This window comes from Xenia sp. Carnegie-2017, unplaced genomic scaffold (genome assembly GCF_021976095.1).
Source record: "Xenia sp. Carnegie-2017 unplaced genomic scaffold, XeniaSp_v1 HiC_scaffold_1, whole genome shotgun sequence".
Lineage (NCBI taxonomy): Eukaryota > Metazoa > Cnidaria > Anthozoa > Malacalcyonacea > Xeniidae > Xenia > Xenia sp. Carnegie-2017.
In genome coordinates, this window is record NW_025813402.1 from 2,486,562 (window position 1) to 2,508,884 (window position 22,323).

General features: G+C 33.6%; 4 protein-coding genes and 2 long non-coding RNA genes across 6 annotated transcripts; 3 read left to right on the top strand and 3 right to left on the bottom strand.

Annotated features, from left to right (window-relative positions):
* Window positions 1-22: 22 nt before the first annotated feature.
* On the top strand, window positions 23-3,050 carry LOC124445385 (phosphatidylinositol 3,4,5-trisphosphate-dependent Rac exchanger 1 protein-like). Its single transcript, XM_046996110.1, has 13 exons — window positions 23-167; window positions 256-349; window positions 433-506; window positions 758-845; window positions 925-1,088; window positions 1,153-1,258; window positions 1,534-1,625; window positions 1,756-1,847; window positions 1,924-2,068; window positions 2,253-2,398; window positions 2,467-2,491; window positions 2,565-2,624; window positions 2,743-3,050. The coding sequence occupies exons 1-13, from the start codon at window positions 141-143 to the stop codon at window positions 2,773-2,775; spliced, it is 1,146 nt and encodes a 381-aa protein (XP_046852066.1). The 5' UTR covers window positions 23-140; the 3' UTR covers window positions 2,776-3,050.
* A 959-nt stretch (window positions 3,051-4,009) lies between these two features.
* On the bottom strand, window positions 4,010-8,769 carry LOC124445375 (zinc finger SWIM domain-containing protein 5-like). The gene is made up of 4 exons (XM_046996101.1): window positions 8,396-8,769; window positions 6,591-7,078; window positions 6,116-6,482; window positions 4,010-5,932 (listed from the first exon to the last, which is right to left on the bottom strand). The coding sequence occupies exons 1-4, from the start codon at window positions 8,742-8,744 to the stop codon at window positions 4,182-4,184; spliced, it is 2,955 nt and encodes a 984-aa protein (XP_046852057.1). The 5' UTR covers window positions 8,745-8,769; the 3' UTR covers window positions 4,010-4,181.
* A 2,838-nt stretch (window positions 8,770-11,607) lies between these two features.
* LOC124445417 lies at window positions 11,608-12,276 on the top strand. The gene is made up of 2 exons (XR_006948145.1): window positions 11,608-11,960; window positions 12,157-12,276. It is a non-coding gene; the product is annotated as an uncharacterized LOC124445417 (long non-coding RNA).
* A 218-nt stretch (window positions 12,277-12,494) lies between these two features.
* Window positions 12,495-16,129, bottom strand: LOC124445405 (DNA-directed RNA polymerases I, II, and III subunit RPABC1). The gene is made up of 9 exons (XM_046996133.1): window positions 15,943-16,129; window positions 15,587-15,675; window positions 15,404-15,465; window positions 15,242-15,299; window positions 14,868-14,949; window positions 14,559-14,639; window positions 14,405-14,463; window positions 13,337-13,415; window positions 12,495-13,247 (listed from the first exon to the last, which is right to left on the bottom strand). Exons 1-9 carry the CDS (start codon window positions 15,997-15,999, stop codon window positions 13,182-13,184), a joined length of 633 nt encoding a protein of 210 aa, XP_046852089.1. The 5' UTR covers window positions 16,000-16,129; the 3' UTR covers window positions 12,495-13,181.
* Window positions 16,130-16,206: 77 nt separating this feature from the next.
* LOC124440356 (iron-sulfur cluster assembly 1 homolog, mitochondrial-like) lies at window positions 16,207-18,161 on the top strand. Its single transcript, XM_046990738.1, has 4 exons — window positions 16,207-16,322; window positions 16,618-16,671; window positions 16,762-16,867; window positions 17,647-18,161. Exons 1-4 carry the CDS (start codon window positions 16,233-16,235, stop codon window positions 17,793-17,795), a joined length of 399 nt encoding a protein of 132 aa, XP_046846694.1. The 5' UTR covers window positions 16,207-16,232; the 3' UTR covers window positions 17,796-18,161.
* A 2,261-nt stretch (window positions 18,162-20,422) lies between these two features.
* Window positions 20,423-21,598, bottom strand: LOC124436974. Its single transcript, XR_006945557.1, has 2 exons — window positions 21,311-21,598; window positions 20,423-21,107 (listed from the first exon to the last, which is right to left on the bottom strand). It is a non-coding gene; the product is annotated as an uncharacterized LOC124436974 (long non-coding RNA).
* Between the last annotated feature and the right edge of the window lie 725 nt (window positions 21,599-22,323).

The window sequence follows — 22,323 nt, forward strand, 5'->3', positions numbered from 1 at the left end:
CTACAAATATCACTGAACCCATGACTTTAATTAAATTCAATCGAAGCAAGAAGTGTCCTTTGTCCCTTGTATGACTCTGCAAGATGCTTATTTGAACAAAGTTTTGAACAAGCAATACTAACCACACGAAAAGATTTATAATGAGCTGTCAGGAGAGCCTTCAAAAGGTTGAAATGAAAGCATAATATAAAATAAAATTCCTTATTTTTATCATTTATCATGGTAAATCATGTATGATTAACATTTGTTTCCTAGTTAAAAGATTTGTCTATTGAAATAAAGAGCGATGAAACATTCGTCATTACAGATCGTACTTATCTACTAAAGACATATTCATCTTGTTTTGTAGGTAAGAAAAATGAAACTATGTTAAATTAATGTAAGTTTGTTATACAGTGACAACAGTCTCGTGATTTGATATTTACTTAATAGGGTCTGTCTTGGTTGACTGGTTGTTATCGAAAGGTCACGCATCGACACGGACTCAAGCTGTCAAAATTGGCGAAGTTAGTTCACATGTATTTTAATATTTCATTTGAAATATTGTCTTTGGAAGTGAAGTAATTTTGTTTTTGGTTTCGTTACCACATCTTTACAGTCGGTTTTATATTCCTTTTCCTGTGTTTGCTCATTGATTACTAAACCAATACAGAAAAACACAAAAGAAAACAAAACTGAAAAATAATAATCCAACAAAATATGTTAATAAATATAATTTTAAAAATTTCAATTTATTTATCACAGTTTTTGTGTTTAGGATCTTCTCAATGCCAATCTTATTCATCATGTATTGGACAGACATCATTTTAAAGACAATTATCTATTTTATAGATTCAAAGAAGATGGTTAGCAAAGCTGATTTGACAATTTTTGTTTTAATTTAACAGCAGGCAATTCAACAAATTGTTTGTTTTCTATCCTTAGATCCACCAATGAATGGTGAATCTGGACCTAGTGTTGCTTCTTTAAGAAGTGAGTGTGGAGCAAAATACTCCTGGGCAAAAAAACCTGGTGCTGTGTTCTCATGCAAGCATTATTTTGTATTAAAAAGTGCAGATGACACTCTTTATGAGTTTAAATCTGATTTGGTAAGTAAGAAAACAAGTTTCAATATGTTGGATGTTTTTTGTTTTAATCCTGATCAATTTTCAGCAAGCATCTCCTTACCAAAAATACGATCTTAAAGATGCTTCTGTAAGCATCGACAATAGAGTTGAGAATGGTGTTGTTTTGAAGCTATCCAATCTTCAAATTGGAGGTAATTCATATATTTATTCTCTGCTCAATGGACATCATGTTTTTAAGGTAAAATATGTCTTCACCAAAAACATGATCATCCATCATCTTTCTCTGCTAACCTCCACTATGCTTTGTAAATAAAGTCTCGTTTATGGTAAAGCAATTATTGTCTGCATACTTTGCATTGTGGTTTGTTGCATATTGTACACATTAATCGTAAAAAGTGAAAATTCTAATGAGGTAGAAGAACTGTTGAAAAATTAAGAAGCCTTATACAAGTGTCACTTTTATTAGTGTTGAAACTAGCTTTTGAGAATGAAACTGAGGTGCTCTCATGGTTGAAACAGTTTGAAAAGTCTGGTGTGAATACTGTATCTAGTGAAGAGGTATGCTATGATGGACAGCAATATTTTATACCTCATTTTATGGTCCTGTCTCCAAACAATTGTCAATTCTTGCAGTAAGAATAATTCAATCATTCAATCCATTGTGATCAAACTTTATTTATGATTATAGGCAATTGATAACAAAATCAAAAATGCAAAGTCAATTTATGAGTTTGAAGCAAAAGACATTGATGGTGCAATGGTCTCTCTCTCAACATACAAGTACATATGCCTATATTAAAGACATACCTAATTCTCTTTTTATGTTTATTGCATAAATTAAATATTTTGTTTGTAGAGGATTTGTAACGTTAATTGTTAACGTAGCATCTTTCTGAGGGTTAACACCAAAGAACTACACTCAGTTAGTGGAGCTTCATCAACGTTATTCACAACACGGATTGAGAATTTTGGGATTTCCATGTAATCAATTTGGGAGTCAGGTAATTTGTACATTGCTTTCCGCAGATGAATTTTATTCAAACACGAATTGCATAAAGACAACTGATCGAAGTTGTCGTTAATTTATCGTTGTAAGATCATTCTGCTTTAACTGTTTCAGCTAGTTTGTTAATTTACACAAGTTTTAAATTGTACTAAAAAGTATTTTTCCTCATTACACATTAGGAACCAAATTCAGAAGAAGAGATTAAAAAATTCGTAGCTGGCTATAATGTTGAGTTTGATATGTTTTCTAAAATAAACGTGAATGGTTCTAATGCTTTGCCTCTGTATAAATATTTAAAAAGTCAGTTGAAAGGTACTTTAGGAAGGTATGGATGGAATATTAAGCTTTTGAGTAATCTTTCCTACATTTAAAATATTCTTCTTTTGATTTTAGTTTCATTAAGTGGAATTTCGCGAAGGTATTTTCTCAAGTCGTTGTTCTGCATTTAAATTTTGTTTTTGATCATTACGTTTTGCTTACATTTGTTTCAGTTTCTTTGCAATCGAGAAGGAAAGCCAATTAAACGTTATTCTCCAACTACCGCTCCAATGGTTTGTGTTCAGTTCATATCTATAAAGAATGTCGTATATCAGTAAACGTCTTTTTGTATTGGTGATAATATGTTTTCATTGTCGGCCTAAAATATTGAAAATAATTTTGATTTTTCAGGATCTAGTTTCCGACATCGAATCGTTGCTGTAGAGCTGTTTCTTCGAATATTGCTACAAGTTTAACAAATTATACAAAATTTCCGAACTGATGTTTCATTATAAATATGAAGACAATTTCATAAATTACTTACAACTGTAAATGATTTTGTTGGATGTTATTTATTTTTCGAGCAAACAGTTTCTTCTTTTACTGTGTACTAAATATAGAAAAACTCATGATAATTGTTTCGTAGCCTGCTATCGATACTCCCAATTGTATGAATACTATCGCTAAAATATATTCTGCATGTGAGCAAGAAATGAAAATTATGTAATTGAGATTCTCAGGAGTGAGATGTGTTCAACCCAAAGACATGGTCTGGTCTCTCCTAATAATCATTGAATCTATACTTAAGATCAGTCTAAGTGTCAAAGTCTAAGAGCCTGTTTATGAGACAGCAAGACGATTACTCTGTGGGGTATGTATGTAATCAGTTGAAATTAACAAGGACATTCAAGGAGAGGAAAAAAATATAAAAAATATTGAAACATGATAACGTGTGTTTTCAACTGTGCTTTATATTTTGATAGTAATGTACCGCAAAGTAATCATGTTATACTCACAATTGAAAGATGGAATGTTTTTTTAAAACTGTCGATGCTAGAGTGAGGATGTGTTTATATTCCAAAATTCGTTCCTGTAAAACCGGTATCCGCTAGAAACTGACTTCGTGGTGATGGAATATGAAAGTGTATTTCGAATGTGACCGGTGTAATTTGCCAGCAATTGAACAGTTTACCTCTGGGGGGAAACGCAATTGAATAGAATGGGTGGATGAATATTCGTATAATTCATCTCTTCCCGACTGATTTCGTTTGAAAGCGATTTTACTTTAACAACTGGATAAGTCTAGATTAGATATACGAAAAAAGAAGATATACTGCATTAAAAGTACATGGCGTGTAATGGCTGTCTGGAAAAATTGCTATAGAAACTTCTGCACCGAGATTGTACTTTCTACTATCTAAACGACATTCAGACACGGTCGGTGAAATTTCATTTAACTTTGTTTTCTTGAAAATATCTTTTAACATAATCCAACTTCTGAAGCAAAAGTTTATTTATAAATTCTATTTTCTCAATTCATTCTGTATTTCTCGAAATAATCTGACGAAAGATAAATCCAAAATGGATTAAGTTACACAAAACTGGACCCCCCAAATGTCTAGAGGTGTGAACAATTCGAAGATAATTATAATTATCTTCGCACAAATAACGCACAAAATTTTAAATACAGATTCTTTAATAAGGATTTCTTTGGTTTTTCATAATAAATAATTGGCGTGTACAATAATTTCTCTGTCGTATTTACAAAAAATGAACAAATAATTTTGACATCTTTGTCAATAACTTAAATTTCATAATATTTCATTTCGATGTGTTTTCTAATTTCTATCCTAACACAGTCTTTGTGAGAGCAACGTCATCAACTTTCTTTTTCCACGATACAATATCTTCATGTTATCGATAAGAGCTTCAAATCGTTTTTCACCGTCTTTTGCAAGAAGAAAAACGTCTTTTGCTTTCATGAGAAAATGACTAAAGTCAGTGTAATGTTTAGGACTAATTTGAGTAAGACGGTTATGGACGCAGCTAACAAAACCGTTGATTGCAGCTTCAATTAAAGGCTGTAAGCATTGATCGCTGTAGGTTAATTTAATTGGAGTTCCTGTGTTAATTTGCGCAACACCTACGGGTGTTAAAGTACAGCGATGCAGAAGATCTGAAAGAACGGTGGGACATTGAACTGCGTTCACAATAAGTGAGATCATATGAGTAAGTTCAGTTTTGCCCAAAGCATGAGCCAGACCACATGACCAATGTACGTCACCAACACAAGGTTGCTCGTTGTTTCCAACAGTGGAGTGCTTTATAGCTAACGCAGCAAGTTGAAAAGCTTTAACGGGGTGATCTTTATGATCCATATATCTTGCAATAGCAAATAGAAGTGTAGAGGATAGCTCTCCAGCCCTATCAACGATCATGCGGTATGCGGTGTTGAAACTCTCATAATCACTTTCACATAATGTTAGTGAAGATAAAGCACAATGTTGTGGATCTTTAGTAATGCACTGGAGAGCCAAAGATCGAATGTATCTATAAATGAACTCTTTTTCCGAAGAAGTAAGTTTTAGTTCTTGAGAAGCACATTGCGATAAAACAATAGGTGCAACAGAGTTAATAATCTCTGATGTGGTAAAAAGTGACGGCCAATTTTGAAGGATCGTCACAATAACAGATTTATCGAGCTGTAATGACCAAGCCATCAACCAGTGAATGACATCACGTCGTTTACTAACATTAGGTTTGTTTATTGTTGTCGTTAAAATATGAAGAGCAAGATCGAGAACGATCTCACAGACATCATCACAATCTTCATCTGTCTTTAGTCTCAGCGTATCTTGTGCAAGTCGGAATAAATAAGAAGGATTATGCACGTATTTCTTGATAAGCAACAAAACCTTCTTCAAATTTTCCACATCATTTTTACAAGATTTGATCATGACAGCAGCAAGTTCACATTGTTGAGCAGTTAAATGTTCGAATATGTGCCAATCACTTGAAGTTTCACTAAGGACAAATTCACACTGTAATGCACTGAATGCAAGTTTAAATGCAAGTTCTTTATCTTCATCTTTTAAAACGTTGAATAAATATCGAGCAAATATTTGAAGGGGAACACTGTTCTTATCAACGCACAAACCACTACCTAGAGATGAAGTTGTTGCTAAAATTTTCGACGCTTGCTCATGTATTGTTTTCAAAATAGATTCGTCATGTTTCAACATCATGAGCTGAGCGATTAATTGTTCTTCCTCATTGTTTGACTTCTGCTGTGAGAATGTTGATTTTGACATACAACGGTGCTGACTGAGTCCAATCAACGCTACTTCAACAGCTAAGTTAACATATCTCCTTTCACCATCGCTTCCTTCCATTAACGTATCGTAAAGAGTTGGAATAGGTTCAAGAACATTACCAATCCATCCACTTGAGGTAACAATGGAAAAAACTTTTGTATTACGTAAAATCTCGTCCTGTCGTACTTTCATACCATTGGTTACTGCGACAGCTAAATGTAATGCTTCTTTCTTAAAACCATGCGTCTTTAATGCATCAATCCTGGCAGCGGACAAACATACATCCTCTGTTAAAAAAAAATTACCACACCTAAGAAACATGTATTTTCTTAGAAAAAAATTTTCCGGTTTCTTTGACGTCTTTTGAAAACAATTAACTAAATTCTTGGCAAATGAAAAGCACAAGTTAAAACAATAAGACGAATTTGGTGTATTGTGCAATAAAAGGAAATACTTATGATCTTTCTTACCTGACCAAGACAATTGTTCATCAACATTAGACTTTAATATTCTCTGAAGTAGTTCATTATTCCAGTCAAGACCGCAGGCAAATATTGCTCTTGAGAATATTGAACGCTTATCATCATTATCTTCTCTTGGACAAACTTTAAGATCACTCCACATTTCTAGCTCTTTCTTTAAGCATAATTTGTCTCGTACATCACTTTCAGGATTGAGAGCAATACACATCCATAGTGATCCAAGATGATCCCAAAGTGTACGACATTTTTCAGTCATAGCATTTTGTTGTAATCTTGTATCAGCCAAAAACTGCTCCGTAATAAGAGACAACATTCTTGTTCCGTTACTATCTCTGACGCGAAGTAATTCACGTACCTGAAAAGTTAAAGTTGGTACGATAAATGAATGAAAAATGTAGAATTTATTCAAAATCAATATCATAATACTTGTGTATGGAAAAAAAGCAAAATATGAAAAAAATACCTTGGCAAACATGCATTGAAGTTGCTTTCCTCTATTTACAGTGGTTCCTTGAGAAAGATAAGTTTTAACTTGTTCTTGAACTTGCTCTGCATCCAAATGCCATCTATTGTCATCTTCAACAGCCCCACCAGCAGTTGGGTCGGGGGCGCCTTCCTGAAGGTTTATTTCAGATTTCGCAAGGAAAATATCGTCAGCTATGTGTTGGGCAGTCGGTAATATTTCTGTATGATGAGCAGTGATTAAATACTGTATCAGTTTTTGAAGTTGATTTCTGTTCATTTTTAGTAGCGTCTCGGATATTGGAACACGTAATGTGACTGCGTTTGGAAAACGAAGACGATACAAAGATAAAGCAACAACGTGGGAACACCATAAAATGTCTTTATTACCGCAGTTACACGATACGCGTGTGATCTTACAACGATCAAAATTCACCGAAACTTTATATGTTACATCATCATCAACAACAGTTCCACTGAGATGAAAGCCTAAATTGAACATTAGTCGTCATTAGTAAATCATTTGAAGTCTGGGCTTGCGTTATGATAAGACAATAATAGTAATAAAATATAGTAAATGATGCATTAAAAAAAGGAAGTACCCTTCTCTTGTATTGTTTAATATATACTTTGGTTAGGCAGCAGAGCTAATTGTCTTCAAATGACTATAAATCATTTGAAATCGAACGCACTTAATCAAATGTTTTAACACAAACAGCGAAACGCAAATGTTAAAACCACATTAAGCAAAAGGTTTCAACCGCAATTCACATTGAGTTAAAAGCAAGAAATTCCATAGAAAATTAAAACTTCAGGGGCCCTTTCTTTAAGTTAAAAATACTGTAGATTAATAAGTAGGCCAAGGGGGTAATATTTCTTAAAGTGCCTTTAGCAGACGCTTAAATAGTAAACCATAGAATACAAACAAAACGATTCTCACTTAAATTCCCATCGTCTCAAACTAATAAAAACCAATAATGAATACATCGAGAAATATAAAATTATTCCATACAAAAGTTGTCTATTGTGGGAATATACAGTAAATGATAATAAACAGCAGTATATAGTTACTCCTGCAAAGATTGTAATAATGCATGCAAATGACTGTCCTTTGACTGGCGCCAGCCTGGCGCCTTGAGACATTGTGTCTAAAGGTCCCCTCTGACAATCACAACGTCACAGCAATATTGTTTATATTATGAACCTTGCTACAACTCTTCCATATCTCATCTTTAACAAACATAATTGAACACCTGACATAATATTGACTACGGACATCACACAAAATTCATTTTCATTTTGTAACTGTATACCATATCAAATTGTGGCAAAGTTATAAATCGCGCGTCACAGGAGAGAAATTGCTTTACCTAAATAACCCCCCCGACTGGTAGCTACTTTAGTTTCACAACAAAGAAGACAAGTATTTTATTTTAAAACCAATCGAAGATTCAATGGAAAGGCAAATAACTTGTGTCATTCTACTGTTGAAGAGTGTTAAATTATTTCTACAAAGTTATAAGTTAAGTTTGAAATTAGTACAAGCACTCGTGAATCTTTGAGAATCTCATTAACATACAGCACAAAGCCGCAGACACTGTGGCGCTAGCTCTCCGTTGGGAGGAAAAACTTACAAATATGTCATGCTTTATCATCACAAATATCACTAAAAATGTAATATTATTAAACAAATTTTTAACTACTTCGATCAATTATGTCAAGTAAAACCAAAAATATTTTTGAATCAAATTCAACCTGGCTAAACAATAATAGATATTTAAAAGAAAACAAGTCCAACAAACTTACCAACTTGGAGAACATTATTGACGGCGCGTTTCTCAAGCAATTTTAACCCATATTCGTATGGCATTTTCTCTTGGTGTAAACCAGAAGTAGAATACATTCGAATCTCCTTTTCATCATTAGGAAACGACCAATATATTACTCGTAGTTGCACGGGCTCAGGTATACGGGCGAATTTCTCCTCGATTTCTTGAAATGAAATTTTAGAAGCAACTGCTTTAGCACAATTATCTAATAACGATAATGGCCGTTTCCTTATTTCTTGTTTTGTTCCAGTTTTTAAAATCTTTACGTTTTGTTCAGATCCATTGGACTGAGCTGCTACATATGACCTCTTCGTACCGCGCGTCATTTTCACTAACTGACTGTCAAAGGAAATTGCTTACTGATATAAACATACAAAATTTGCGCACGCGCAATGCCTGGAATGCCCCCCGCTGATTCATTAAGTAAGCACCTCTCTCGCCAGAATGTCTGCGTCTGCACAGCCTCTGCAGCGAGGCAAGTGACGTTAAGCCGGGGCAGCCCAAATTAAACATAGCCGAACAATTGAAAAGGGCTTTTCACAACGTTAAAGACTTTCATTCACAATATGATTGCAGGTAAAAATGCGCTGCTGTAGAGAAATCGATATTGCGCTTCAAAAGGCTTCGTGAAGTCGTGATCGGATTTGTCAACATTGATCTAACTAACTGGTGGTTATTTAGAAAATTAAATACGAACAAATTTTTTACACAAAAATTATTTAAAGAAAACAATAAAATAGTGTCAAAGTAAATGTTTGAGTCATTTAGGGATTTTCAGTTTTCAGACAGATTTTCAGTTTAGGTCAGCTTTACTTCAAAGAAATGGTGAATCGATACCAAATGGGAAAAAATGAGAGAATGCAAATAGAGAAAGGCAACGTTGAGAATCGTAAGAGAATTTCGTTCTATTTCATAGTCGCTCACTATCATTTGTGATGAAATATCATGGACAGTACTTATATTGATAAACGTTTGCTCTCCTGAAGTTTGTCTGTTGTATGACCGCGAAGCTCAGATCGATTCTCAGTTATCTAAATGTCTTTTTGCGTAAATGATAATTTTTTAATGTAAATATAGGAGGTAGTAGAATGTTTGGAGATGGGCAACATCCAATATTTAATTATTCCATCAAATACACACCGGGAAGGAGACGACGTGATGGCGCCAGGCAATAACTTACAATATAACTTTACAAACTTAGCATTGGAAACAAGAACCAATAACACCTTTATAAGGATATGATGTCGAAAAGTCCCCTGTCGTTCTATAAACCGCACATAACGTATATCTATTCATCTACTTTAGCATCAATATCGCTAGCAATCATTTGCTTCTCGGGAGGCCAAAACCCTCAGACACTCAGGCTCCATTTCTCCCAGGTCCAATGACAAGCCGTCAAAAGCTAATCTTTTATATTTCCCGTTTGCACACACTACCTTACTATTTTTTCTTTGGATTATTTCAATGTTCGTCGTGCAGATTTAAATAGGATATTTACCAAATTGTATTAACCAGCGCATGTCAACTCTTTCTTGTGAAAAATGCAACATTTGTATGCGAAAACACACCGGTAGAATTCTATTTCGACTTAAATGTGAAGTGTGGGAATGAATATTTGGAACGTTGGCGGTCATGGACTGTAAATTTCATGCCAATAAATGAGATGAGTTTCGCAAATTGCTTAACCGACGTACTAACATATTCTTTCATCTCGCTGTGTACATAAACTGACACACAATTTCTTCACAATCACGTTTGTCTAATGAGAAAATATCCCAACCAATAAAATTATGTATAAACAATTATATTTTCTATATTCGACATCGTTCCAAATTAGAAAGCAATCTGAAGTTTGTTACAAGTATTAACACAAAATAGAACTCTTAGAAGAAAGCAATTACTTTTTATTTCTAATCAGATTACTTATGTTGTCCTTGTCTGCACTGAAACATTTAAAAGGTTCAGCGTGTGCTGTTGTGTAGCTACATATAACTGTATTGTTATAAAAATATTTCAGTTCTCTTGTTCTCGTGCGTTAAAACATATCAACATAAATTAAAGTGACGTATAATGTGAATTTTGTTCTTATAAATTACTAGCCATTAGTAATATTCTTTTTTCAGCGTACATATGCCAAAACAACTTACAATATGCAAAATTACTCTTATATGAAGAGTAATTTACTGTTATAAGAAGACGTCAAAAGAAATAATAGCGATAAATATACTAAACAAACGTGTAAGGAAAAGCAATGACATAAACAGGTAGAACATAGTTATGTTTACGTGATTCACGAAGACAATTAAAACAAAAGATCCATTTAGCTGAAAGACGTTAGTAACTTCTTGTTAACAGTCGTTATACTACAATAATTCAAAATGTCTATATGAACCATCACAAAAAAAAGATACTCTCAACATCAAGAAAAATAACTCGAAAATGAATAATTTCTGCTCAAATAGCAATTTCTATCGCACAGCAAGCCCATATGTTAAATTTTAAAGAAACAAACCTCTAAAGAGTAAAGACAATCAAATGCTTATATTCATGACGTCAAAGAGTAATATGCACATGTTTCCCTTCATATCAACAAACAAAACAAGAATTTTTTACCATAAATAAAGAAGCCTCTCCCAAAATGTCGTTATACTTCGTCATCAAGAAAAGAACGTACATTTCAAATAATTAAAACAACCCTGGGGCAGACATGGTTAAATATGTTGTAAAGAAAAGTCCTTATTTTCACTAAAAGTATGGACTGCTATTTAAAGCGATAAAATGCTAAATGGAAGAAATTGCAATAACGTTTTTAATGCTTTTTCAACTAAAGTTTACGAGATGTTGGCGTCTTAATTTAGAAAAACCGCGTGAAGTTTGTAAAATAGGGTTTGGGAGCTTATTATGCACAACTGAAAGCCAAATTATAAACTATTACAGATAATATACGTCATACCTCTTCACAACCTACAATAAACAGCGTCTGCATTCGCCATAGGGAGCAACATTAACTGACAATTAATAAATAATATTTATGAAAAGTTGAATATTCATAGCAAGTACACTGAACAAATACATAAAAATGGAGGAAAAAGGCTACTGTACATTGAAACTGAAAGCATTCATGTATCAACGTAGACAAGTTAAATAGAGCTAGAATCTGTAATGACTATCATAAATGAATAAATTCGAAGCGAAGGTGATGAGAAGAAGCAAACATAACAACGACTTGAAATATTTGATCATCTTTGAACAATCTCAAAGAACTTTGAAACAAATAACAATACCTAATAACTTAAGATATTATAACATAACATAATTAACTTACAAGATTAAGATTGCTATAATATAAAGAATCGAAGGAAACTACGTTGACCTCACGCTGACAGAAAAACTCGAATCATGGCGCCATCTTCACTGGGGTAAAATCTCTCGCAGACAAACTGGCTGCAGACAAACTTGACGTTACAGTGACGCATAAATTGCATTTTAATAAAATCAAGTTGATTACATCAAGGAATACTACCGAACGAATAATGACAAAAGTACGTTTTCAATAAAATGAAAGTGTTGAACTAATATACATCAACTAAAAATATTTTTTATTATGCTTTTTGAGTTTTAACTACGTATTGATTAATCTTCATGGGTGGTGTTCAAATATGTAAAATATGTCTTAATACTAATGACACTTGTTTATATCAAGATTCGCTTATGATCACACTTCCACTTTTTTTATAGACACCGTGTCTCAGTGAGGAGAACTTTGTACAAGGAGTGTGAAATAATAAACAACAAAAATATTTTATTGACAGCTTGAAATGTGACGTAAAATATGCAATAAACACATTTTCAACACAATTCAAAGACCGATTCTTCGCGCAAACGCATTTGACCACAGTTTCTTCATTTCTTAAATTCTAATTTTAGGCGCCTATTTTTGCCCATAAGCCGTTTGATTTTCCAAAATTGTATACGCTTTGGCACATATAAAAGGTTATTTTAATTTTGGAATTCTGAGCTCTTTTTACATGACTCTTTAGTCTTTTATATAGAATAATTTTATTTTTCCAATAAAATTTCTGCATGAACAATGCGAAGGCTATAAATTTATTTTTTGTTCACATCAATATTAGACATTGAAATGATCATACATATTCAAATTAGTTTTACTAATGAACTAGTCAAAAATTCTTTTGAAGCAACCATTAAATAGTACCAAACATAGTTAAAATCAGTTCAATCATTCCATAGTTCACTAGACAACTAATACAATGTTTCAATTATTGAAAATACACAAGCAGACGAGCCTCGGAATTTCAGATCAGGAACCAGAATTACCGAAATGATTTCCGACCTAATAATGACTAGAGGACAGGAAAAAATTGCCGACATACAGGCTTCAACAAACTTAATTACAATTTACTATTATTTTAAGTCTATTTGATGTACAGTACTTTAATTATACACACTAAACTTCTTGAAATGCTGTTTTACGAAAGCAGCATTTGAAACCTAGAACCGTTGACGGCTTGTTACAAATTCAGATTTTCAGTTACCAGTTTACGTTCACAGTTTGATTTTTTGATAATTGATAGGCCTGTTACTGTTAGTACGTTTGTGAAAGTACAATGACCCAGTGCAGTTTTCGCGTGAAGTATGTGTTTAATTCTGCTGTCTGCAGACGATAATCTTCAACGATCAATAATAATATGTTATAAAAACTCACGCAATAGTAACTAGCTTCCAGACTTCCAGTTTCACAGTTACACAACAAGGCGATAAGTGATATATCGTCCAGCGGTCTCACTAGGACGAATAATCTTCACAACCTAGAAGACGATAGAAAAATAAAGTTATGATAGTTGGAATATGATGTACTAACTACTAAATAAATACAAGATATAAACATCAAACATACTTGTCCTCTTTTGAGACCAAAATATCTTGCAACAGGATCACCAGCTTGAATTCTTGGTAACTGATGTTCTTTCAATTTACTGAAATCATGTTTTAAAGCATTATAATAATATTTTCAATAGCTTTACTACAATAGAAAAGTTAGACTTTCCTGCTGAAGAAGAAATTAATTTCATTATACATAAAATCTACTCACTAACGAGTCAATAATGGGAGATGTTCAGGTGTCCAGGGGTTAGGAATTCATGGAAGATGTTCAGGTGTCCGTGGTGCATTGACAAGAGTAACTGATTTTGAGTGCGGGACGTGTCGAAGTGGTGGGCGAGTCGCGATTGAACGGTTTGAACTGGGTGACGTGAGTTTGGAAGGTGTATCGGAGTTTAAATATCTGGGCGATGTGTTAAATGATGGTGGAGGGTGCGAGCAAGCGGTGAGGAACAGAGTTCAAGCAGCGTGGTGGAGTTTTAGAGAGTTGTCGGGAATGTTGTGCGGAAAGTCGACTTCGTTGAAGCAGAAGGGAGAATTGTATAAGGCATGTGTTAGAAGTGTTTTGGGATATGGAGCAGAGTGTTGGGCGCCGAAAGCAGAGGACCTGAGAAGATTGGCGTCGACGGAAAGGAGAATGCTTAGGATGATGTGTGGTGTAACGTTGATGGATAGGATTCGAAGTGAAGAGATTAGAGAAAGAGTTGGTGTTGAGTGTATCGAGAATTGGGTAAGGCGCCAGCGTTTGAGGTGGTTTGGGCATGTGGAAAGGAGGGAAGAAAGTGCTGAAATTCGTAGAACGTTGCATATGAATGTTGATGGAGTCCGCAAACGAGGTAGACCGAGAAAGAGATGGATGGATGCTGTGAACAGCATGCTGTGAAGGCGATGGGTATAACGAGAGATATGGCGAGAGATAGACGTTTGGCGTGGAAAAATTCATGGACCGGTCAACCCCCCTGGCGGGGATTAATACTGGCCGGTATACAAATGTTGTTTGTTTGTTTGTTTGTTTTACTAACGAGTCAATAATTCTTTCTTGCTGAAGAAGAAATTAATTTCATTATACATAAAATCTACTCACTAACGAGTCAATAATTCTTTCTTTTCTTCTGGGGTCATTAAAACATGTTCTGGTACAAGCTACATAGAACAATAAAAAGTTGATTATAAAAACCATGAGTTGTTCATCTCTTCACAGTATTGACTAAAACATTAAAAAAATAAGCATCATTAACCTCATGTTCAGTGATGTTTATCAATAATTCAGCTTCCATAAAATTTTCCAAGATATATTTAGGTGCCATGTCTACCAATGCCTATAGAGGTAAAAACACCATTAAATCATTAAAACCACATTCTGCTGGCAACTAATAAGAGCCACACACAAAGGAAGTTAGGAGAGGTTTGAGCCTACCCCCCCTCCAAAGTTATTTTTCGGGAGGTGTGCTCTTTTCACTAATTTATTATGTGTCATGACTGCAATTTGAATGAAAACATCCATAAAATACTATTTTTTTAAAAGAAATTTAATGATAAATTAATACCTGTTTTGCTGAAGGAGTCATTCCCATTTGTACAACAATGATTGCACGAGTAATACTTTCCTCTTGCATTCTTGTACAATAACTGCATTAAAATATGGTTTTAAAGTAAATGGTTTGAAAATTGTTGCATGTTTGTAAATGTAGATCATCTAGGTTGTCAAAACGTCAGTCAACAACAACAAAAACAGTCCTTCTCAGGACAATACCAACCTGGACGATCTACATTTACAAACATGTAAAAATATGGTTTTATTTAATCAATTTCTTCATTTAATTAATCAGTTAATAATTGAATTAATCATTCAATATGAAGTTACTCATAGCTGACATTTACAACCAAAACACTGTTTTATTGATAATCATAACATACATACGTCTTTATTGTTTTTATTCCAACTTTGGGTTCTTCTGGGAAAAACACAAATAATTTATCTATAAAGGAATAAAAGATCTCATTTAGAAATATAAAGATAAACACATTTGATGAGAGGAAGGTAAGCAAGATAACTGAAAGTTTACATGCTAATCTATCCAACCTGAGGGATCATCATTGTGTTCAACCAAAACAGATAAATCTGTTCTGTTTGGATGTCCTTCACTACAAATAACAAACATAAAAGTTGTTAAATATAAATACCGATAATAACAAATCTCTCCAAATAAAACATCTCATGTTCCATTGCATGTTATTGTAAGGTAAAAAATATTGTAAAATATACTTCGGCCTATCCCCAAATTGTTCTTTAAATTGTTCCAATGTTTGATCCAACTCATCTTGAGTGACAAGATAACCACGATCATGACACATCTAAAAGAATTTACAATTAACATTAACATCGACCACAAAACGTTGAATTTACCTTCTGTAACTGTTATATACAGTTAAAACATAGCCAAGTTGCAAAAGAATTCCACAATGATGCCCTACTGTTTAGAACCATTTGTTTGAGCAAAATGTGAGTTACATGTAAGAATTATAACGCAAAGTTAAAGAGAAAGTCAGCAGAATTACGACAAAACAAGTTAATTCTGTAAATATAAAATGACATGCTACAGCTAGCAGTTATCTACTTACCTGCATTACAGTCTTTCTTATGCGCCAAAATCTGTATGTTTCCGTTTCATCATCCATGTTATCTTTAGCTACGAATATTCCAAAAGTTTTTTATTCAATGTTAAAAAATCAAATATAAATTAGGAGAAAAATGAAATTCTGCTTGCTGTGAACACGAATTCACGAAAGTTGAAAACTTTAACTTCGATACAGTACGTAGTGTCGGTAAAACGTCGGCGAGTCTTCGGAGTGTACGGCTTATTCCGAATGAAGGTCAGTGTTACGTAATAAATTTAGATGGTTGTTTTGTTATGGCAGCAAGTAAAGCAATTTTATCTGCCACAGCAAAAGTTGTCAATAAACCTCGTCGTTTTGTTCCGAGTAGAGCAGCTTTGACTCTGGTAAATCGTTTTAGATGCTTTTTTGTTATATTTAATTTGTTTCATGAGCGAGAATTTGATGTACAAATAATTTAATCGAACTCGCTTTTTCTTCACTTCACTGTGAAATTTGGTACTTGTACGTATATGGTTGGAAATTTGTTGTTGTTTACACTCACAATACAATGTTTTATGCAATCGTTTACTCTTCTTATTCTTTGAATATACGAAATAACTATCACAACTACTGTACATTAGAATTGTCCTTGTTCCCTAAATATTTATCTTCATACCGAAGTATTTGCTTGACTTATAGAGCCCAACTGCTGTTACCAAAATCAAAGAAATACTATCGCAGAAGACTGATGTGGTAATTTTCTTTTAGAGATTTCTTTTTTTGTTGTCTTGCTCATGTTTGATGTTAGGTTTTTGATGATATGAATTTTTTTTCTTTAAATAGATTGGTTTAAAAGTTGGTGTACGACAGCGAGGTTGTAATGGATTGTCTTACACTTTAGATTACATCAAGGAAAAAGGCAAATTTGATGAGGAGGTTCAACAAGACGGTACTTATAATTTGATAATTTCTTTATGCAAAAATACTGATGATAGGATAGCAAAGTTTTTTAGCAATGATAAACATGCATTTTATGAAATGTTAGTTGTTTGGAAAATGAAGTTTCTTTAATCAATAGTTTTATACTAATTTCCCAATCAGAATATGGCAACCTCTAATTTACTAATCACAATATGATCAAACCTCTAAGAGGATAACATAGATGATGGGTGAATAACATAGATCAGGGGTCTCCAAACTACGGCCCGTGGGCCAGATGCGGCCTGTTGTGCCTCTCAATCCGGCCCGCAGAGACACTTAAGAAAACATAATAATATTATTAAACAAAATAAACTTTGTGCAGAAAGTTCACGTTATGACTCAAGCCAACTAGCAAGAGTGGCTTACGTCAATTTTTCTCCCAACTTCCTACTTCCGTTTCAAGCACATTGTGAAATTTAAAAAGCTGAAGGATAACGTGGAAATTTTTTTTTATTCTTTGGCCCTCAACATGCTGGATGAAAGTTCATGTGGCCATCTGGCTGTAAAGTTTGGAGACCCCTGACATAGATGATGGGTGGATAACTTAGATGATGGGTGGATAACTTAGATGATGGGTGAATAACTCAGATGGTGGATGGATAACTTAAATGGCGGGTGGATAACTTAGATGCTGGGTGGATAACTTAGATGGTGGGTGGATAATATAGATGAAGGGTGAATAGCTTAGCAGTCAATATTATAAGAATGGACCTGAAGATTTATGTTGAGCTTTTACATATATTCCAGGTGTGAAGGTCTTTATTGATTCAAAAGCACAACTTACACTACTTGGAACAGAAATGGATTTTGTTGAAGATACACTTTCAAGTGAATTTGTTTTTAATAATCCCAATATTAAAGGAACTTGTGGTTGTGGAGAAAGCTTTTCAATATAAAAAATAAAACAAGGCAATGTTGTGACTAATAATAACACAATCATTGTGTAAATGTCAGGAAAATGACCATATACATTGACTTACAATAACCATTTGTTGCACACATTTTCTTGGTTGCTTTGTATTCAGAGAATTTGATTCAAGAGAGTGATAAATTGACTCTAAATAAAACCCTTGCCTTTTTTTACTTAATTGGTTGAATGTAAAATATATAAAAACAACCTCAACATATTATGCAATGGGTAGATTAAAATTACAAATTTTATAATTAGTTCTATAAGATATTGCACTCCAGACTGTGTAAAAAAATATAAATATATGCCATTTGCATCACCCATAATAACAATAAATCCAACATCATTGGAACTTCTCTTTGGTTTAAATTTTTGATGCATTTACAATACAGCACAACAAACAACTTTGGTTGCAACTTGCAAGCATATCATTTTGACTGATGAAAAGCAGCCACAATTTGTTTATCAAAATGTCGTCTCGAGTTAATTCAACAGGCTATGTCTCGTCTTCTCAAGATCCTCGCCGAGAAAATAGAATAAAAAAATATAATAATCCCACCGCAAACAAGCCAAATCAAGATCAACTGCCGGAATATGTCAGTGTGCTTGGAATGATATTCAGTATGCTTGGTTTAATGATGAGAGTGAGTGTCAGTGTATCTTTATTTAGTAATTTAGGCTTATCTTTAAAGTTTAAGTAGACATACCATATATAATGCTTTCCACTTGGAGTCTGTTTGTGTCTTGCTACTCTAAATTTTCCTGAAGTATCGTAATTTTTCGTAGACTTTTGAAGAAAGCTGTAAGCTCAAATTTTTATACATTTTATCTATGTTGTATATTTCTTGTTTTCCCACTTTAACTGCTGTTCTTTCAATATTGCGATTCCTTAGTTGTTTATTTGTGTACCATTGGTTTATGGCTTTGTAATCAATATGATTTTCTTTGCCTCTCTCTTACACTACAATAAATAACCAAGTAATGAATACAATGCATGACCATGACCATCGTTCAAAAGGAAATCTTCCCTCATGCCGCATACTTGATGTGGGAACAAGACACTTTCTTAGTATGTTTTAAGCAGAAGGAGAAGACTTGCTTCAACAGCCTTTAATATAAAAAGTAATCATTTGGTAGAACTGTGTTGGCCATTTGAATTGATGGGAAAAGCTCAAACTTAATATTGAAGGAAAGAACTTTGATATGGAAAATGACTAAAAACTCACATTTTTCTCTAGATGAAATGGGCAGCTTGGGCTGCAATCTATTGTGCATTTATTAGTTTTGCCAATTCCAAGACAACTGAAGATACAAAGCAGATGTTTAGCAGTTTTTTGTAAGTGGATATTTCATCATTTAGATCAAAGATCACTCTCCTTTTTTTCTTTGCCTGATTCCTGTCTTTGAAACATTAGTTTATCTAAATTGTGTCATATAAATTTCAGACTTTCAGTATCCGCTGTCGTGATGTCATATTTACAGAATCCTCAGCCAATGAATCTTCCCTGGTGATAGTCGCCATCTCTACCTAAAGCTCAACATAATTGGTCGAACATTTCAATTATTTGGAACTTATTTGTTGTAGTTCAAGAAAATTATGAATAGCTTCTTTTTCATATTGTTTATATCATCTCTCATTGAAATCTTTCCATCCTGTGAAAAAATTCAATCTGGTTTATTTTAATTTAGTTCTTTTTATGCTTTGCTAGCTAAATGAAAAGTAAAACGAGACTAATGTTCATTGCGTTGTGACTTTTCTCGCTTTATTTTTCTCACAGAATTTGTAAAAACAAAGACTTATGTATAGCTGCAAAAATACAAACTTTACTGCAAAAGTTAAATTGAACATGAATGTCTTAGATAATCTGAGTTGATTGCATTATGTATAAGTCAGCTGAACAATAATTTCTGAAGACAGATTGTTTTGCATAAAGTATTTATCGAAAATTGTTTTTAATTGAAAATGATAAGTTTATCGTTAAAATTTGCGAGCTAGCATCAGGACTTCACGGAGGCGGGCTAGTAACGTGTTAGGACATCGGGAAATTTCCCCGTGCGTCTCATATGCTCTTTTGTGACCCCTTTTTTGAGGAATTTATAAACTTAAAAGAGAACAATTATTAAAAGAAAAACTATTAAAGTTAAACATATAACTATAATATAACAATAACGACTAAATTCTAGAGCAGTTTGCTTCGTATGAATTTATTTAATTTAAAACTGTATATGAAATGTGGTTGAAGTTTCGTAAACGTGAGCTTTTCTTAAGCTTAATATAAAACTATTACACTATCGTGGGTGATTTTCGTGACTCAACCTTTCGTAACTCAAATGTTTAAAATCTATTCATCTTTCACTAATGTCCGCCAAGAACCTCAAGAAATGAAACTGTGAAAAGCGAAAGGAAAAAGGAAAGAGAATAACGACGAACTCCTCAAACAAATAAGTGACAAATTTCAATTAACTACTTCATTTTGTGACGACAGAATTAACCAATTAAGAAGCTACCCACATGTACGCATCGCGCGCCTGTTTTTCTGTATTACTTTGAATTAAATTTATACGAATAAAATAAATTAAGCACCCAACACGCTATTGACATTATCATAAATGGAATGTTTTTAAAGATTAAGTAAATATTACTTTCCATGTAAGAAATCATCTTCAAATCTCTTACACTAAATGCACAATATTGATGATCAAAATCATTCAATCCTCAACATTAAATGCTTCTCATACAATCAATGGTTCACACAATGCCGAAACAATGCAGGAACTAGAACGAGGTGATAACTTACTTGTAACCAAGACAGAAGGTAGATGCAGTCACAGCTGAATGCACTCAATGTATAAAAACTTCAGACATTGCTTAATGTAAGAATTATTGGACATAAACTACTCTATCTGAATATTTCTGTCTGCGGGGCAACACCACCAGACCAGCCACACGAAATGATTAAGCGTCCATTTCATACGATATACTTCATACGTAAAATATTAAATAGTTTAACAATATACAATATTAATTTGTGAGCCAAATGTGAAATGTCATGACACGTTTTGATGCTTTCCACAGTGTTTTCAATCATGTCAATTTTCATTATGACAAAGTTTAGGAAATCGGAATATCTTCGCCATATCTTCTGTTAGTAATATCTTCTAACACATTACCTTGCAAGTTGCAACCAAAGTTGTTTGTTGTGCATTTTTTTATGTTGAATTTAATATTTACAACTGGAACAAAGGCTTCCTGCTTTCAACAGTCTCCTGTCTTAAGTTTTTCTCTTCATCTCCAGATCTTGAAAAAGAAATATTAAGATCCTCCAGATCTTGGAAAAGAAAAATTAAGGTGGTCACCCCCTCTTGTCAGATGAATTTTTAAAAATTTTTCCAAAAATTTTTTTTGGTCATTTTTGGCACTTTAAGTATTGTAGTTTAAGTCTGCAGTGTTGATTTTCTTTAAAAAATAATACTCCGTGAGAAAAATCCCCTCAAACATACCTTATCAAAGAAATTAACCCTTAGCAACGCCTTAGCAACGCATTTAGGTACCAAAATCGTGAAAAATTTCGACCAAAATCCATTTTTAACCATTATTTTTTGGTTTGTCCTTTTGGCGTATGTAATTTCAAGTCTTTTGATGAATGTTGCTCCGTGATTGGTTGCTTTTGCTAGCCTTGGTTGGCCTTGACAACGCTATGACTTTGTCTGCCATGTATAGTTCGCATATACACGCTTCTCAAAGCCATCTACGAAAATCTTAGTTTTCTCTTACATTTCGCGTTAAGAAAGAGCTGTTTTAGTTTCTATATAAATTCTATTTGTTTTTTTTTATTGTATTTTCAAAAATAAATGGGAAATCTTAAAAACAGAAAGAGAAAACGGCCTAGAATTTCTCCTAAGAATACGACGAAGAGATTAAAAGATGGCGCACCTAGTGATCAAACAGCTGGGCCTTCATCTGCAAAAATTGGCACCGAGAGTGCAAAAAATGTTCCTTTCTCGGGGAATTTTGACACTATAAGAGAAGGTACCATATTCATTGATTTAATGATCTTGTTTGGCGTATTCGAAAACCTTCTGAAATGTCCCGACTGTGCTGATGATGTGAGGTGTCATGTTGACATGAGGAAGAAGCATGGCTTTGCTCATTACATTGTACTGCAATGTGTGGGATGCGATTGGAAGCATTGTTTTAATTCTTCAAAAAAGAACCATGAAATTAATGTACGAGCAGTGCTAGCTTTAGAGAAATTGGTAAAGGTCACACTGCTATGACGACATTTACTAAAGTTCTAAACATGCCTCCTCCACCAAGGCGTGACAACTTTAGCAAAATTCAAAACAAAAAACTTTTGCCAGTTGTGAAACAGTGTGCAATTGACAGCATGATGAATAATGCTATGCATGTTAAGGACTTGATTGTAAATGATGCTGGAGAATGTGGGATTTCCATTGATGGCACCTGGCAGAAGCGAGGATACTCTTCACACAATGGTGTTGTCACGGTAATT

Coding starts and splice junctions, on each gene's coding strand:
- LOC124445405 (XM_046996133.1), bottom strand. CDS start 15,999: ATGGATGATGAAACGGAAACATACAGATTTTGGCGCATAAGAAAGACT. Junction 15,466..15,586: donor CAATTTGGGGATAGGCCGAA/GTATATTTTACA, acceptor TGTTATTTGTAG/TGAAGGACATCCAAACAGAA. Junction 13,416..14,404: donor AAAGAATTATTGACTCGTTA/GTGAGTAGATTT, acceptor ACATGATTTCAG/TAAATTGAAAGAACATCAGT.
- LOC124440356 (XM_046990738.1), top strand. CDS start 16,233: ATGGCAGCAAGTAAAGCAATTTTATCTGCCACAGCAAAAGTTGTCAAT. Junction 16,323..16,617: donor GTAGAGCAGCTTTGACTCTG/GTAAATCGTTTT, acceptor CTTGACTTATAG/AGCCCAACTGCTGTTACCAA. Junction 16,672..16,761: donor TATCGCAGAAGACTGATGTG/GTAATTTTCTTT, acceptor TTCTTTAAATAG/ATTGGTTTAAAAGTTGGTGT.
- LOC124445375 (XM_046996101.1), bottom strand. CDS start 8,744: ATGACGCGCGGTACGAAGAGGTCATATGTAGCAGCTCAGTCCAATGGA. Junction 7,079..8,395: donor CAATAATGTTCTCCAAGTTG/GTAAGTTTGTTG, acceptor TGTTCAATTTAG/GCTTTCATCTCAGTGGAACT. Junction 5,933..6,115: donor TGAACAATTGTCTTGGTCAG/GTAAGAAAGATC, acceptor TTTTTTTAACAG/AGGATGTATGTTTGTCCGCT.